The following is a 19021-nucleotide window of genomic DNA, read 5'->3' on the forward strand; positions in this document are numbered from 1 at the left end:
CGCATTCCTCTCCTGCACATACTACCTGCCACAATACACTCCACTATCCTCTCCTTCGCATACTACTCACCACCGTACACTCTGCATTCCTCTCCTGCACATACTACCTTCCGCCATACACTCAGGACTCCTCTCCTGCACATACTACCTGGCGCCATACACTCCGCACTCTTCTCCTTCACATACTACCTGCCGCCATACATTCCACACTTCTCTCCTGCACATACTACCCACCGCCATACACTACGCATTCCTCTCCTGCACATACTACCTGTCGCCATACATTCCACACTCCTCTCCTGCAGATACTAACTGCCATCATATACAATGTATTCCTCTACTGTACACACTAACCGCCACCATATACACTGCACTCCTCTCCTGCACATACTACTCACTGCTATACACTTCACATTCCTCTTCTGCACATACTACCCGCTGCCATACACCCTGCACTCCTCTCCTGCACATACTAACCGCCATCATATACTATGTATTCCTCTAGTGTACATACTACCATACTCTCCACACTCCTGCATATACTGGCCACCATTGTACCCTAATCACTCCTCTTCTATACATAGTACCTGCTGTCATACACTCCGTACTCCTTTCCTACACATACCCTCATACCTTCTGTAGTGAAGTGAATGTCCCACACACAAAGCACATACTACAAGGGCTTGTTGAATGCACAGCAAAAAAGGTGTTCCTGGAAAATGTTGGCAACTACTGTATGTTCTATACTCACAGTGTATACACTTTATTGTACATTACACACTCCTGCTGTATATAAACTATATTGTACGTTACACACTCCTGCTCTTTATACACTATATTTTACATTACACACTTCTGAACTACAGTATATACACTATATTGTACGTTACACACTCCTGCATTATATTGTACAATACACACTCCTGCATTATATACACTATATTGTACAATACACACTCCTGCATTATATACACTATATTGTACAATACACACTCCTGCACTATATACACTATATTGTACATTACATACTCCTGCACTATAGACACTACAGTGCCTTGCAAAAGTATTCACCCCCCCCCCTTGACTTTTTTCCTATTTTGTTACATTATAGCTTCAAGTTCAATGTTTTGTTAATCTGCATTTTATGTGCTGGATCAGAACATAATAGTCTAAGTTGGTGAAGTGAAATGAGAAAAATATATACATAAAACAATTTTTTAGAAATAGAAAACAGAAAATTGGCATGTGTGTATGTATTCATCACCCCCTTTGTTATGAATCCCAAAAAAAGCTCTGGTGAAACCAATTACCTTTAGAAGTTGCATAATTAGTGAAATGATGTCCACCTGTGTGCAATCTAAGTGTCACGTGATCTGTCATTACATATACACACCTTTTTTGAAAGGCCCCAGAGGCTGCAACACCTAAGCAAGAGGCACCACTAACTAAACACTGCCATGAAGACCATGGCAGTCTTCCCCTTCTGGCAAACCACCCCCCCATGTTGAGGACATGTGGCCTGGTTTGGTTCAGGTACGTTCCCCCCCTTCCTGGCCTGCAGGCTCTGATAAGGCTCTGGCATTGATCTTTGGGGGGACCTCACATGTTATTCTTTTGGCATGAGGTCCCCCCATTAAGACCCAAAGAGTCTTAATGGGGGGAAACCACACGCTTTTGTTTACATTCTGCTATCAGTTACTGTACCTGTTAAGTTATAACTGTATTAGAAAGTGTCTATAACATTGTATGTTTACAACTATATGAACCACTTGCCTGCTAGGCACTTTCACCTCCTTTCTGCCCAGGTCATTTTTCAGCTTTCAGTGCAATCGCAATTTGAATGACAATTGCGGGTCATGCAACACTGTACCCACATGAAATTGTTATCTTTTTTTTAGACATATAGAGCTTTCTTTTGGTGGTATTTAAATATCACTGAGTCTTTTATTTTTTGCTAAACAAACGAAAAAAGACCAAAACATTTTAAGAAAAAGAAACCCTTTTTTAGTTTCTGTAATAAAATTTTGCAAATAGGTATTTTTTTTCTTCACTGATGTGCGCTGATTAGGCTGCACTGATGGGCACTGATGGGCATTTATGAGGCTGCACTGATTAGGTGGTACTGATGGGCACTGATAAGCTGCACTGATAGGCACTGATGAGACTGCACTGATAGGCGCTGATATGCTGCACTGATGGACACTGATTGGCACTGATCATCAGGGCACTGATGATTAGTGCCCTGATTATCAGTGTACACAGGAAAGTCGGTTATCAGCTTTCCCTTCCTCACACAGTGACAGCGCTGAAGATTGAAATGCTGATAACCAGCATTTGTTTACATGGGGTCAGCTGTGAGTGGACACAGTTGATCACATGGTAAAGGTCCATTGTGATTGGCCCCTACCTCGATCTGTGATCAACTGTGTCCGAAGAACAAAGCGATCACAAAGAACACCCCATGTGCACCCCAGGGTGCACTGAAGGGGTGGGATTCTGGGGGGACGTCAATAGACGCCTTCCCAGAACTGGACGACCATGCTGTAGCCGTATTACAGCTACAGAATGGTTAGCAAGGGATATATATATATATATATACAGTATAATATAAAACCGGACATCAGTAAGGCTATGCCAAACTAATAATAAAGCATAAAAGAGGAAGGTATTTCTCTTTAGTAGGAACTAGCGGTTTTGGCAATTACTGCAATAGAAAAAAGGTTGTGCAAACCCCTATCCACCCTAACACTGCTTTTTTAATGTATTTGTGCCAAAAAACTAAATTTCAGGGTGAAGCAATTTAATAAAACTACACATTTGTGGACCATGTTGTTGCACAGCCATTTTCACTTATACTAAAGTGGAGCTACACTAATCATTACAAACAAAAACTCTTTTTTATTCATTTTTATTATTTAAAACAAACTCACCCATCCATCCTTGTCACCATGCTTTATTTTGCAAAGAAATCACTTGGAAAAACACCTCCTAGCATTTCTAGCTGTGGCCACCTTGAGTACAGGCAGATGATTCATGTAGCATTTACTTCCTGGAATCATTCTGCCCTTAGCTCAGGCATGCAGGCAGGAGGGTGTGACGGCGTATCTGGGGTGGAGTATCTGGTGCTGATGTCACAGCTGCACGATTTCGGATCGGCAGTGGCTTTCCATGTCAGTTAACTGGATTTTTATTCTGGATTTTATGCTGTTTTATTTACTTTGTTAATAAATATACTACACTATGGAAAATCAACTTTGACTATCCTTAGTTGGACCTGGAGGTGCCATTGGAAACATGCTGCTGCACTGCATCCTGTGAGATTTCCATATAAGCTTAAAGGCGCACATGCTGCTGTAATAGCAGCCATTTGCTCTGGTGAGTTTGAATTTACTTGTTGGTGGTGGCTGGTCACTTGAGCACAGTTTGAGAAGGATCCTCACAATCACTAGAGTTGCTGTATCAAGCCCATCTTACATAGTTACATAGTTAGTCAGACTGAAAAAAGATTCAAGTCCATTTGGCTCAACCAATAAAAAAAAAAAACAGTAAAAAAAACCTTTATGTCACTTTATCACATATGTTTCGGGACTGTAAAGAGTTAACTGACACTTTTGGACTGTTATATGAATTTTTGCATGATGCAGTTGTCATCGACACTTTTTTGATCTTTATGTTTTTTGTATTAATAAGTTTCACTGAATTCATTATTCAGGACCGATACTGTTCATTGTACTGGCACTACACTATTGTTATAAATAAAAAATTGTCACGTTAACTAAGGGAGTGAAGTTCCGCTCTAAAGGATAATTTAACTTTTGTAAAAAAAATTTAAAAAAATTAAAAAAAATAAATATACATTTTTTTTCCAGGTAAAAAATGTGCATTTATTTATTTTTTTCTTAGATGCCTGCAAAGCATTGCACCTGTGATCAGCAGGTGGTGGGCACAATGTTAGGCTCCTGCAGACTCTCAGTACAGCTGTCTGCCCCTACCTATCTCACCTCCCGTACGGGCAGACAGTTGCTGAAGAGCAGGAAAAATCAACGAACTACAAGAGCACTCACAGTCTATTAAGAACTGCAAACCATATACTGTGGCAGATAGGACTTGTAATTTTTTAATTTACAGATCTGTGTAAATGAATGGCGTGGCTGTGTGCAGGGCCCTGCACAGCTGCATTGTTTTTAAATTCTGACAGCATATGCGGGGAACGGATCCCCGCCCGCTGGCACAAGGGGAGATGGCGGGTGGTGGTGGGGGGTTGCAGGAAGATGCCTTTTAGTAACATGTCCAATTTTTTGGAGTGAAATAAACAAATTTGCAATTGTGTCAAAATTCTGCCAACTGTCGTTTTATGTGGAATATTACACAGGGATGACCAGGATGTGCACCTAGCGGTAAAGGTGGGATGGCATGGACAGACCTGTAGCTCAAACCAGCTCAAAGCAAGATTAAACCCCCAAATAGCAAATTTATATGAGCTTACCAATTCTTAGATGTTCTGAACGTATCCTTTACCATAACTACACTGAAGCTGAAATGGTGTACTGTATACTATCTGCAGATAGTAACAAACCAATTTGTTTATGCAAGATTCTACCAAGATTGTGCCAATTTATTCAAGACCCATATTTGCAAAAAAGATTTGGCCAAAAATCTTAAGCCATTTGTAGTTGCTTGTAAAGGTACTGGGACAAACACCTATGGCAACCAAAGTGAAGTTGCAAAAGTGCTCTGCTCTTCTCTTCCCGAAGTGAGATGGAGCTTGCACATCCACAGGTATTGTGGTCAGGCCAGGCTACAGAAATGACAGCCACTGTCTAACCAGCCCCGATTACCAATCTGGTCAACTAAAAACTGTGATTTAGTTACTTTGATCATGGGGAAACAATGCCAGGATTCCCTGATCATTTTAATAACTAAAATATGTTCTTTATAACTCATTAAAGCAAAATTGTTATTCTGCAATTTGCCCCTTTTATTAAGATACTAGAATTATGATTTTGGCACAAATAATTTTTTAAATGTGGTGATAATAAAAATTAATGACTATAAATTTTAAAAATGTGTTTATGAATGATATAAAATCAAATAACAGCAAAAAGATATGGAACAAGAGGATGAAAGGGTTACTACAAAAGAGGTAATATTAACTAAAGTGTTAAAAGGTTTTTTTTTTTTTTTTTTTTTTTACAATATACATAAAACACTAATTTATGAATAAAGACAGTGTCACAATTAAATGAAGAAAGAGGCTTGACTTTCACACTAATAGCCCAGTCCTAAAGATTACAGAGGAAGCACTGCTGTCGCCTTGACAGCCAGTCCTCCATGCTCTGTGTATTAGTAGCACATAGAGCTCCTAAAATAGAGAGGGGCAGCTGTCACGCTGACAGTAACTGTCTGCCGAATACACCAGAAGGGTCATTTTCATCTGTGACAATAAGGGCATCCATTAAAGCGGTTGTAAACCTAAAAAAAAAAAAAAAAAAAAAAAAACCCTGCAAGACAAAGGCATAATGAGCTAGTATGCATCGCATACTAGCTCATTATGAACTACTTAAATTAGAACGAAGCCCCGACACGGACCCCCGGACACCACTGTGGGAGCTGACATGATCCCTCGGTGTCTCTTCCGGGTTCGGCGGCTCCGGCCAATCACATCGATGACGTCACTCTCGTGCATGCGCGCGGGAGTCATTTTCCGGCAAGCTCCCGGTAAGGAAAGCTGAAGGTCCGCCGGACCTTCAGAGTGCATGCCCCGCATGCGTGAGCGGCTGCATGCAGTGCAAATATCTCCTAAACCATGCCGGTTTAGGAGATATTAATTGTACCTACAGGTAAGCCTTATTATAGGCTTACCTGTAGTTAAAAGTGGAAAAAAGCAATATACTACCGCTTTAATTAAAACAGTAGACTCTTTATAACACTAACTAGGTTAATCTCAACAGCTTATCCAAGCCATTCTTAACCAGGATTCGGTGGAACCCTAAGGTTCCTCCAGAGGTTGCTTGGGGTTTCTTGATCTGTGGCTTATTGGTTAACCTCCCATCTGATGGTGCTCACATAGTTCCAGTACCAATACCACTTGGCAGAGCCAGCTGCATGGGACCAATTATTTTTTTTGCTGTCTGTAGGAATAGCATTCTGACCACCACTGTAAAGGGGGCCTTTGTCTTACTAGTAACCAATGTAAGGGGACTTTTTCCCACTGACCTGCAATTAATTGGTTTTAGCAGGTGGTTTACTGAGGCTTTAAAATTATTTCAAAGGATCCAATTGGGGAAAAGTTGAGAAGGGCTTGCCTAGTTAAGCAATGTAAAACTATTGTGTCACATACTGGCTTGCCCCTATTGAACCTCACTATCGGTCAGTGACACAAACCTTTATTCTCAGGAGCCTATAGTGAGATGTGGGAGGAAATAATGGGTGGTTTAAAACTCAACTTTTTATACTAAAGTCAAGATAGAGCATCTATGTTTTGGAGCTCATTTAGCATCTAAAGTCTAGAAGATGACAAATTATACAAACACAGCAAGTTTGTTGTCTATTAGTACCGAAATCAACCCAAACTGGCAACAAAAATCCAATGCCAAAATATACTTTACAAAAATAAATTTTCAAGCTCTACAGGAGCCCTGGAACGCAGGATGTTCTTATAGGCAAACCTCATCATAGAAAGCAGAGTTATGGCTACCCTTCATACCTCCCTACCAATCCTTTTTATCATGATAGCCAACCTCAACAATTAATTGGGAGTTGCAGGATTATGCAGCCAGTGCTTCTTGCTATCAAGTCTTTATAACACCAAATCCTACAGTTCTGATTTGTGAAATATTGTTAAAATCTACTGCTAGTGTGTAGCGGAGACCTGAGTTGGCATGCCTAAGCACATGCAATGCTATTCTCATGGCACAATAGACTAAGACTGCCCTATCTGCACACACTATTATTTTGCTTGCTGCAATTATTGTTTTACTTCACTTTTAGAATCTGCAGCTTTGTAATTAGTGCACGTTATCAGACATGAATCATCCTGGCTGCATCTTCATAAACATGTCTGCAGTATAAAAGATGCACTTGGGTTTTTTTTAAGACCACAGCGAAGTGACCTTTTCCAGCCTGAAGAACGGATATGAAGGGGTCTAACATAATCTGGATGTTATGTTACTGGTTCACTTCATGGACTTTATCATCAGCTGCTCCTGCTCTCTACGTCTTTCCAAGAACCACAAACTGGAAGGACGTGTATACGGCAAAGGTTGGTTCTAGCTAACAAAAAGTGACAGGGCCTTATTTATTATCTAGGTATACTGCACATCTGTAATACAGTGTTCCAGCCAAATACAAAAATCATAATAACAAAAATACTAGTTGAAACCCCATGCAAATGATAAAATAGAAAAGATAATTAACATACAAATGTTAAGTCTCTAATATCCATCATATTTTTTCTGGGGACAAAATACAAACCCCCATCTTAGTGTATATATATATTTTAAAACATGTATAAAATATATTTTAAAATAGCTTTAGAATAGCTAAGAGCTAAAATTTATTTTTATAATTTTCCTTAAATTCCACACCAAGTAGAAATCAGATTCAGTTTGAAAACCTTTGCATTCTGAGCCAACTGAGTTCAAAGCGCAATGTGCTATGTTTTTTAGTCACTGATACATGTAAGGGAGATGTTTAGGCAGTTTTTCAATTATGTATTTCATGGTTTGGAAGGAGTTATGGAAGAAATGCTCTACACCATCCAAATTTATTGAAATCTGCAGTGGAAAATGATAATTGAACATTCAAAGCTTAAATCTTTGGAGCTTCTGTGGAAACTTAGAGCATTTCCTAAAGTCTAGCTGTAAGCCTCGGTTCACACTAGGGCGACCTGTGAGGCGACCTGGTCGCCTCACAGGTCGCCGCAGGTCGCCTCCCATAGGGAAGCTGCGGACCCGTTCTAATAGGAGCGACACAAGTCGCTCCGACCTAGAAAAAGGGTCCGGAGCTTCTTTGGGGCGACCAGGAGGCGACCACCATAGACTTCAATGTTATGAAGTCCGTGGCGGCCGCTCCGAGGTCGTGGCGCGCTGCTCGCACCGCGATCTCGGAGGTCGCCCCGGGAAGTAGCATCGCGGTAGTGTGAACCGGCGCTAAGGAAAAAAAATAACATATATGGTACAGTATGTCAATAGCATTACCACGGCAGTCTTTGTTTTTCTGCATCCCCCAGTAATGTCATTTTATTATATGTTATTATTACCCAATAGATCCATTATTTCTACGCTTCATATAACTGGCCAAGCTGTCCAGCAAAATTGGCAGATACAGGGGTTGGGACAAACCATATGACACTGCTAGGGGTGCTTACAATAGTTAGCTTTTATTTATATATTTTAAACGTTGGAGTTGGTATTGAATTTGTCTCTTAATTCCAGTTCCTCTAAAACTACATGTTTGACCACTGTGACCAGACTACTTTGTCCACAGGATTGCAAGGCTGTTGTGCAATTTTACTTCCTCATGAACAGTGTTGTCATCCAACTACAGTGGTAAAATAATGGATCTACTGGCAGGATGGGCATTTAATAAAACAATGGTATGGGTGGGGGCTGAAAAACAACAACTGCTGTCCTAAAGTTAGTGACATACTGTGTCATAATGCATATGTTTTTTTATTTTGCCCACAGTGCAGGGTAATCAATGTTGGTTCTACACTTCATTTTTCTGAATGTAATATTGATGTCTTTTAGAAATATGATTTGTTAAGGTTAATTCTACTCGGCGAAATCTTAATTGTTATGCCATTTTGCTTATGTTGCATTTTACATATCCATATAACTGTACTGTTACCGGCCACTTTATTAGGTACACCTTGCTAGTACCAGGTTGGACCCCCTTTTGCCTTCAGCACTGCCTTAATTCTTCATGGCATAAATTCAACAAGGTGTTTGAAACATCCCACAGTTGCTGCAGATTTGTCGCTGCACATCCATGATGCGAATTACCTGTTCCACCACATCCCAAAGGTGCTCTATTGCAGTGGTCCTCAACCCTGGCCTACAGGGCCCACTAACAGGCCAGATTTTAGGTATTACCTTGGGGAGATGCAGACTAGAGTACTGCAATCACTGAGCAGCAAATGATATCATCTGGGATGTATTTCAGTTATCTTGAAAATCTGGCCTGTTAGTGGGCCCTGGAGGCTAGGGTTGAGGACCACTGCTCTATTGGATTGAGATCTGGTGGCTGTGGAGGCCATTGGAGTACAGTGACCTCATTGTCATGTTCAAGAAACCAGTGGTGAGATGATTTGAGCTTTGTGACATGGTGCATTATCCTGCTGGAAGGAACCATCAGAAGATGGGTACACCGTAGTCAAGGGATGGACATGGTCAGCAACAATACTCAAGTAGGCCACAATGTTTAAATGATTCTCAGTTATACTAGGGGGCCCAAAGTGTGCCATGAAAATATCCCCCACACCATTACATCACCCCCACCAGCCTGAACCGTTGATACAAGGCAGGATGGATCCATGCTTTCATGTTGTTTACGTCAAAATCTGACCCTACAATAGGAATGTCGCAGCTGAAATTGAGCCTCATCAGACCAGGCAACGTTTTTCCAGTCTTCTGTTGTCTAATTTTGGTGAACCTGTGAGAATTGTAGCCTCTGTGCCCTGTTCTTAGCTGACAGGAGTGACACCCGGTTTGGTCTTGTGCTTCAAGGTTCGATGTGTTGTATGTTCAGGCATGGTATTCTGCACCCTTGGTTGTAACGACTGGTCATTTAAGTTACTGTTGCCTTTCTATCATCTCAAACCAGTCTGCCCATTCTCTTCTGACCTCGGATATCAACAAGGCATTTTCCTCCACACAACTGCCGCTCATTGGATATTTTCTCTCTTTCGGACCATTCTCTGTAAACTCTAGAGATGGTTGTGCGTGACAATCTCAGTAGATCAGCAGTTTTTGAAATACTCAGACCAGCCCGTCTGGCGCCAACAACCATGCCACAATCAAAGTCACTTAAATCCCCTTTCTTCCCCATTCTGATGCTCAGTTTGAGTTTTCTTCACTATGTCTAGATGCTTAAATGCATTGAGTTTCTGATTGGCTAAATAGCAATTTGTGTTACCAATCAATTGAACAGTTGTTCCTAATAAAGCGGCCAGTGAGTGTGCGTCCTTTTCCATTTGGTAACCTGATATTGCACATAGCAGATAAGTATAACATTTGTTATTTTAATTAAAAAATATACATATATGCTTTACAACTTCTTTACTATACAGTTTCTTATTTCAATAATGCAGTCACTGTTGTGACTGGGGAAAATAAACACACATATTATTACTAAAAATTAGCTTGTTAGTTAGAATTTGACTTAACATAAAAACATTTAGGAGCATTTATAAAGCATTGTCACTGCCTTATCAGTGCCATAAATCTGCTTTATAACCACCTCAATAAAGGGCACTTTCACCCCCTTCCTTCCCAGACCAATTTTCAGCTTCCAGTGCTCTCGCACTTTGAATGACAATTACTCAGTCATGCTACACTGTACCTAAATAACATTTTTATCATTTTGTTTACACAAATAGAGCTTTCTTTTGATGGTACTTATTCAACACTGTTTTTTTTTTTTTTTTTTGCGATATAAGTAAATAATTTGTGAAAATTTTGAAGAAAAAAAACAATATTTTCTACTTTCTGTTGCAAAAAAATCCAATAAAATCAAATTTCATCATAAATTTAAGCCAGAATATATAATAGGTTTGTGGGAAAGTTATAGAGCCTAAAAGCTAGGCTACGTATCATTGAAAATTGATCAATCCTGATGTACTGACTACCTATCTCATTTCTTGAGGCCCTAAAACATTAGGACAGTAAAAATACCCCCCAAATGACCCCTTTGTGTAAAGAGGACAGTCCATGGTATTTAGTATGTAGCATAATGAGTTTTTTGAAGTTGCAATTTTTTGCCCACAATAGTTTGGGTAATGAAGATTTTTATTTTTATATTTTTTTGTCATATTAGCAAGTTATTTCTTACACATGGCATAGATAAACCTACAATTACACCCCAAAATATATTCTGCTACTCCTCCTTAGTATGGCGATACCACATGTGTGAGACTTTTCCCCAGCCTTGCCACATACAGATGCCCAACATCCAAGTAGCACCGTCAGGCGTTCTAAGGGTATAAATTACACATTTAATTTCCTGAATACCTATCACATTTTTTAAGGCCCTGGAGCACCAGGACAATGGAATTACCCACAAAATGACCCCATTTTGGAAAGCAAACACCCCAATGTATACTCTGAGGCATAATGAGTCTTTTGATAATGTCATTTTTTTCAAAGTTGTCAGTTTATAAGTTATGGAGGTTTTCTAACACATAGCATGTACATAGCAAACATTACACCCCAAAATACATTCTGCTACTCCTCCTGAGAGTGGCGATACCACTTGTGTGAACATTTTTCACAACCTGGCCTCATACAGAAGCCAAACATCCAAGAAGCACCTTCAAGCTTTCTAGGAGCATACATTACACATTTCATTTCCTGAGAACCTATCACATTTTTGAAGGCCCTGTGACAGATGTTGATCACTGAGATGTGGCAGATGTTCACTGGGACAGATGTGGCAGATCACAGACAGATGTGACAGATCACGGACAGATATGGTGGATTATCATGAACATATGTGGCAGATTATCATAGACAGATGTGCCATATGATCACTGGCAGATGATGTGCACCAGATGTGCGCCAGATGATTACAGACAGATGTGGCAGATGATCACGGACAGATGAGGCAGATTATCACAGACAGATGCGCCAGATGATCACAGACAGATTCGCCATATGATAACTGGCAGATGATGTGCACCAGATGTGTGCCAGATGATCATGGACAGATGTGGCAGATGATGTGCGCCAGATGATCACAGACAGATGTGGCAAATGATCACAGACAGATGTGGTAGATGATTGCGCCAGATGATCAAAGACAGATGTGGCAAATTATCATTGACAGATGTGGCAAGTGATCATGGACAGATGTGGTAAATGAAAAAATTATAGTAAACCACCCACGCCAGGAAAAAAGAACAAGTGTAAAACTATAAAATAGTGATTAGATACTAGAATAATATTAATTAATATATGAAGGTTGATAATTGTACTTAATTACATAATTTGATATTATAAAAGCAGCTGATGTGGCCCAACCTGCTAAAGCCAAGGGTAAGTGAAATTAAAGTACTTTCAAGTGCAAAAAGTGGCTTCCCTAAACATAGGGATTGTGAAATAAATAGCAAACAGATATAATTAAAAGTGCAGTGCTGTAAACATAAATAATGCCTCTAAATAAAGTGCAGGTGCTGCAGTGGATATTAATTTAATAAAAACAAGACATAAGAAATACATAAGTATGAACAGCAAAAATGTGACACCACTTATGGGCTAGATTTAAAGTGCAAAAATTTCATACAAAATGGTGGATAAAAAATATATATATATATAAAAATAAGGATTCAAATAAACGTCCAAACAGTCAATGATTAAACAGAAAAATGTCCAAATCTAAAAGGATGTTTGTTGTACTGTACTAAAAGGATGTTTGTTGCTCTTTTGAAATTCAGTGTCCTTGTATTACCCTTGTGTTTCCTATTTCTCTGAAATAATACTGAAACTAATTGACCTGTGGTCGCTGTTTCCTAAGTTGACCCATATTTCTACATCCGTGATCAGGTCTGTATTGTTAGTAATCAGTAGGTCTAGTAACGCATTGCTTCTTGTTCATGCATTCACCATCTGACCCATGAAATTGTCCTGCAAGACATTTAGGAAATGGCAAGCCTTAGATGAATGTGCAGTCTTTCTACCCAGTCTATATAATAATAATTAATAATTTAAATCCCCCCATTATAATGACATTTCCCATCCTTGCTGCCATTCCAAGCTGGGATAGGAGGTCTGCCTCCCCCTCCTCCGTCTGGCTAAGGGGCCTATAGCATACGCACATGGATACATTTGTGAATACCATAATGATAAAGGCACAAACTAAAGGGGTCAGAAGTGCATACGGCACAGAGCACAAGGGTCAGGAGTACATAATACACAGAGCTCAGGGTTTAGGAGTACATAATGAACAGAACACAGGGGTCCAGAGTATATATTGCAATTTAATTCCGTCCCCAAGCAAATAGTTCTGCTCCTTTCCAGGTAATACCCACAGACCAAAACTGCACCCAGCACAAATTCCTTCGTCACTTTCTGAAATGTACTACCTTGTCATTGCCTTGCATATGTTGGTAAGTGCCTTGTGTCCTGGTGCTGCAACTGCCCACATTTTCTTGCTTCAGTTTGGGGCTTCAGCAGCTATTAGGTTATGTCCTCGCCTGTCAGCCTGCCTGCAACCTGTCAGACCTGCAGCTGAAAGCCAGAAAGAAGTTAAAAATGACTTGTCTTGACTCCATGCTACAGATCTGGCTGTACCATGGAGCTACAGATCTGGCTGTAGCATCTGGCCAAAGATTTACATTGAAGAAAAGAAATGCAGACAGTTTCAGTCAATACTCAGGGCACAAGCCGTGGGTTCCTGGCGCTGGTAATCCCCATGAAGAGTGTAGTCAGTTGCCTGGCTAAGCAGAAAGAGCAATTAAGGACACTGTGTTGCAGCTGCTCTGTGCGTTCTTACCATATTGTTAAGCAGAAATAGTTATTCCTGTGCTGGGCAGAGGGAGCTAATAGATAGAAGAAACTTGAGAGACTTTGGTACAGGCCGCATTGAATTGTGGGAGATGTAGTCTGGTGAAAGAATCCTATTATGAAAGTGAATAGGGTGATGCACTAAAATTTCCATGGAGAAACTCTTAAGAACAGGGGAGAGTGAGCATTGATCTTGGGCTGTAAAGTGAAGGCTTTACTCTTGTTAGGAGGGGACAGGCGAATGCACACCTGCTCCTGTGCGCACACTTGCCAGCCACAAACTGAGACCTGAGAACTGGAGAAGGGAGGGACTGATCATCAATCAAAGGAACGGTACTGATTTGCACCACCTTAAAGACTGGGCCCCGCCAATTTGCAGTCTGAAAACTGTTTTAGATTATAATATCCAGCTTAGGAGATTGAAGGGATTACTTCCAAACACTGGGGAATCTTGATGGGTTTTGGGTTCTGTTCTGCCTGGCTGTCTTCAGTTTATATACAGACAGGCCCCTACCTTGAAGGATAGGATCACCCCAGGTGTCGTAGATCCCCCTATAAAGAGGGAAAACAAGTTTTTTTCCTTTTTATCAGGATTTTATGCTTGTGGATTCTGTTCCGCCTGCAAACATTCTAAATGTAACCATAAAAAATATAACAAATTTTCCATTGCTGTTACTAATAGAAATGATAAAATTAAGGACCTCATTACCTGTAGCACCCAGGGAGTGGTCTACATGTTGGAGTGTGACTGTGGCCTTCAATATGTGGGCAGGACTTCCAGGGCACTTCATATACATATAGGGGAATATGTTAACAATATTAAAAAAGGTCTCAAAGCCCACAGTGTTTTTAAACATTTTAGGTATCATCACAATCGGAATCCCAGAGGTTTAAGATTTTGGGGGATTTTTTTTTTCATATTTAAATTTTTATTGTTAATTTCATCATATAAATTTTATACACATATCAAAACAGAAGGAAACCTAAAAAGTTCCTTAGTAAGAAAAAGACAAAGAGATTTACAACATTACCTTACAATACTTTTCAAGATTTTGGGGGATTGAGAGAGTTAATATGCACTGGAGAGGGGGCAATTTTTTTAGACAACTGAACTGTGTTACTCATAATAACCAGAGTTACCTTTCTCAGGTTATACATTGGGTGATATATATACAGTAGATTGCACTTAGAGCCATTTTACTGACTATTGAATGCAGAGGAGCTATTGAGGGACTATTCATTCTTATTGATACTGTCTATTGCTGGTAATGTTCATTGCTGAGCTTGCTTTAATAATAACGTGATTTAAAATGATTTTCTGTAGCATAGTAATAATTACCTCATTTAATTTACTGTGAGCAAAACGTTTCTTCCATTTGCTTACAAATATATAAGCAATAAATATATTGTGTGTGTTAGTATTTACTTTTAACCTGTTACAATATATATACCTTATTCAAAACTGTTTGTCATACATGAAAATGAAAGCTTTTTTTGCTGCTGTATTACTGGCCATTGTCTTTTATATTCTGTTGAAGTATTTTTTCTGTTGCTCGTTCTTGCACTTCTCTGCTGTAGCTGGCTATATCTGTGTGTCTGGGCTAAACCTGGGCCCATAACCTGTTAGAAATTCTACAACCCAATTCCAAAAAAGTTGTGACACTGTACAAATTGTGAGTAAAAAAAAGGAATGGACTAATTTACAAATCTCATTAACTTATATTTTATTCACAATATAATATAGATAACATATCAAATGTTGAAAGTGAGATATTTTTAAATGTCATGCCAAATATTGGCTCATTTTGGATTTCATGAGAGCTACACATGCCAAAACAGTTGGGACAGGTAGCAATAAGAGGCCGGAAAAGTTAAATTTACATATAAGGAACAGCTGGAGGAACAATTTGCAACTTATTAGGTCAATTGACAACATGATTGGGTATAAAAAGAACCTCTCAGAGTGGCAGTGTCTCTCAGAAGTCAAGATGGGCCGAGGATCACCAATTCCCCCAATGCTGCGGCGAAAAATAGTGGAGCAATATCAGAAAGGAGTTTCTCAGAGAAAAATTGCAATGAGTTTGAAGTTATCATCATCTGCAGTGCATAATATCATCCAAAGATTCAGAGGATCTGGAACAATCTCTGTGCTTAAGGGTCAAGGCTGGAAAACCATACTGGATGCCCGGGATCTTCAGGCCCCTAGATGGCACTGCGTCACATACAGGAATGCTTCTGTAATCAAAATCACAACATGGGCTTCCAGAAAACATTGTCAGTGAACACAATCCACCGTGCCATTCGCCGTTGCCAGCTAAAACTCTATAGGCCAAAAAAGAAGCCATATCTAAACATAATCTAGAAGCGCAGGCATTTTCTCTGGGCTAAGGCTCATTTAAAATGGACTGTGGCAAAGTGGAAAACTGTTCTGTGGTCAGACGAATCAAAATTTGAAGTTCTGTTTGGAAAACTGAGATGCCATGTCATCCGGACTAAAGAGGACAAGGACAACCCAAGTTGTTATCAGGGCTCAGTTTAGAAGCCTGTATCTCTGATGGTATGGGGTTGTGTATGGCATGGGCAGCTTACACATCTGGAAAGGCACCATCAATGCTGAAAGGTATATCCAAGTTCTAGAACAACATATGCTCCCATCCAGACGTCGTTTCTTTCCGGGAAGACCTTGCATTTTCCAACATGACAATGCCAGACCACATACTGCATCAATTACAACATCATGGCTGCGTAGAAGAAGGATCCGGGTACTGAAATGGCCAGCCTGCAGTCCAGATCTTTCACCCATAGAAAACATTTGGCGCATCATAAAGAGGAAGATGCGACAAAAAAGACCTAAGACAGATGAGCAACTACAAGCCTGTATTACACAAGAATGGGACAACTTTCCTATTCCTAAACAACTTGTCTCCTCAGTCCCCAGACGTTTGCAGACTGTTATAAAAAGAAGAGGGGATGCCACACAGTGGTAAACATGGCCTTGTCCCAACTTTTTTCAAATGTGTTGATGCCATGAAATTTAAAATCAACGTATTTTTCCCTTAAAATGATACATTTTCTCAGTTTAAACATTTAATATGTCATCTTTGTTGTGTTCTGAATAAAATATTGAAATGTGAAACTTCCACATCATTGCATTCTGTTTTTATTCACAATTTGTACAGTTTCCCAACTTTTTTGGAATCGGGTCTGTATATATATATATATATATAGCCATACAGAACAGACACTGCACAGTCCATATGGGCTTTGCTTCTTAACTATAGACAGGAAACATCAAACGTTTATTATACAGAGAAAAGGCATACAGTTTATCCATAGTTGCAGCTACAAATTTAAGAACACTGCCATCTACTGGCTGATGTAGTTGTTGCACAAAATACATGAACAATGTATTCCAACAGTACAGCATACCAAAGAAGAAAGAGACTGGTGATTATAACTGAACTTTTAAGTTGTTATAATGCTTTTCTTAACACTCTACATTTTATCAAATGCTAGCTTGCTGCAATTAAAAAAGAGAAGCTGTTAACATTTTTCAATACAAGTGAAAGTTGTCATCAATGACAAAATTTGTGTATGATGTAGTAAAATTGCTCTCTACATATTTGGCAATGACAGAAACACAAATTAAATGTTTGGTCAGGATAAAGTTGCTCATTCTCCATTAAACAAAACACTGATTTTCTTCCCTGGTTGGTATAGCATGGTAAGGTCTCCATTGACACAACCAGGTGTGCCTCCAACCGGTGATTCCTCAGTGTCTGATAAATGCAATGGTTTTATTGCTTCTCTGGGCCTCATTGAACTATTATAACAATGCCAAGTGGATAACGTTTTTCTGCATTTGATTTTACACAAGTACTAGAAGAAGATGAAAAACTGATTTTAAAAACAAATTACATGTGGCATTGTGAAAACTTAGCATTCACAATTAATTAATATATTAAAATATGATAATTAAACATACATTTTGATTTAAAATATAAAAATATGTCAGCAAGAGTATGTTCAAATAAATTAATTGTATTCAATTCAATGGCATTACAGTAGAATAGCATTTCCTTCACAGCGCTGCATAATACTCAACACTGAATGACCATCAGAAAGCAGATTGAGCAGTGTAATTAACCGGTTGCCAACCGCCGCAAGTACATATACTGCGGCGGTCAGCCCCGGCCAGGCAAAGTGACGTACCGGTACGTCACTAGCCTGGGAGCCAATGGCGGGCGAGCGCGCGCCGCCGAAGGTGCGCTCCCGCCCCGGCTCATTCACGGACACCTCCGTGCGTGTGACCGGCGGACCCGATGTCCGCTGGTCACTCGCGATCGTCCGCTGTGAAGGGAGAAAGGCAGGCGGCTTTGTTTACATTAGCCATAGTCATTCTTCCCTGTGTAAAAGCAGAGATCTAACGGTCCTGCTATGTAGGACTGTTGATCTGTGCTGTTACACACACAGCCACATCCCTGCACAGTTAGAAGCATGCCCCTAGGGACACACTTAACCCCTCCTTCCCTGCCAGTGTCATTTTTACAGTAACAGTGCATATGTATAGCACTGATTACTGTAGTAATTACTGTAGTAATGTCACTGGTACCCCCAAAAGTGTCAAAAATGTCAGTCAAGGGTCCAATCTGTCCGCCGCAATGTCGCAGTCCCGCAAAAAAATCGCAGATCGCCGCCATTACTCGTTAAAAAAAAAAAACAACAAAAATGACAAAAATCTTTCCCTTAGTTAGTAAACGCAATAACTTTTGCGCAAACCAATCAAAATACGCTTATTGTGATTTTTTTTACCAAACATAGGTAGCAGAAAACAAATTGGCCAAAAATGTAAAAAAAATTAGATTTTTAAATTTTTTTTGGGGAATTTCATATAAAAAAATGTGAAAAATATTGTTATTTTTGCAAAATTGTCGCATTTTTTTGATTATAGCGCATGATCAAAAAATCACACAGGTGATCAAATACCACCAAAAGAAAGCTCTATTTGTGGAAAAAAAAAGGTCGTCAAATTCATTTAGGTACAGCATTGCACGACCGCGCAATTGTCCGTTAAAGTCACGCAGTGCCGAATCGCAAAATACCCCCTGGTCAGAAAGGGGGTAAAATCTTTCGGGGCTTAAGTGGTTAAAAAAATGTAATGCTGCATCAGAGATTGGAGATTGCAGATTGGGTGGTGTAGGGGAAACCCCAAACCACCAAAAACCCAAAAAGCACATTAAATAATTAGTTTCAAAACAGTTGCTCTAACTGGCTAAGGACTTGTAATACAATTTATATGT

The 19021-nt window shown here is 39.7% G+C and overlaps 2 protein-coding genes across 2 annotated transcripts in view; both read left to right on the forward strand.

Moving 5' to 3' along the window:
• LOC309545982 (matrix metalloproteinase-18-like) overlaps nucleotides 1–19021 on the forward strand; it is a 320845-nt gene that overhangs the window by 125741 nt on the left and 176083 nt on the right. The window lies entirely within an intron of this gene.
• LOC309545988 (matrix metalloproteinase-20-like) overlaps nucleotides 7136–19021 on the forward strand; it is a gene marked incomplete at its 5' end in the record, with an annotated part of 120425 nt that continues 108539 nt past the window's right edge. The window contains one exon of the mRNA XM_082245453.1: nucleotides 7136–7261. Coding sequence (XP_082101579.1) covers nucleotides 7136–7261 — 126 coding nt within the window. The remainder of the gene's footprint in view (nucleotides 7262–19021) is intronic.

The sequence above is a fragment of the Pelophylax lessonae genome, assembly GCF_965119305.1.
Source record: "Pelophylax lessonae genome assembly, chromosome: 2".
NCBI classification, from domain to species: Eukaryota; Metazoa; Chordata; class Amphibia; order Anura; family Ranidae; genus Pelophylax; species Pelophylax lessonae.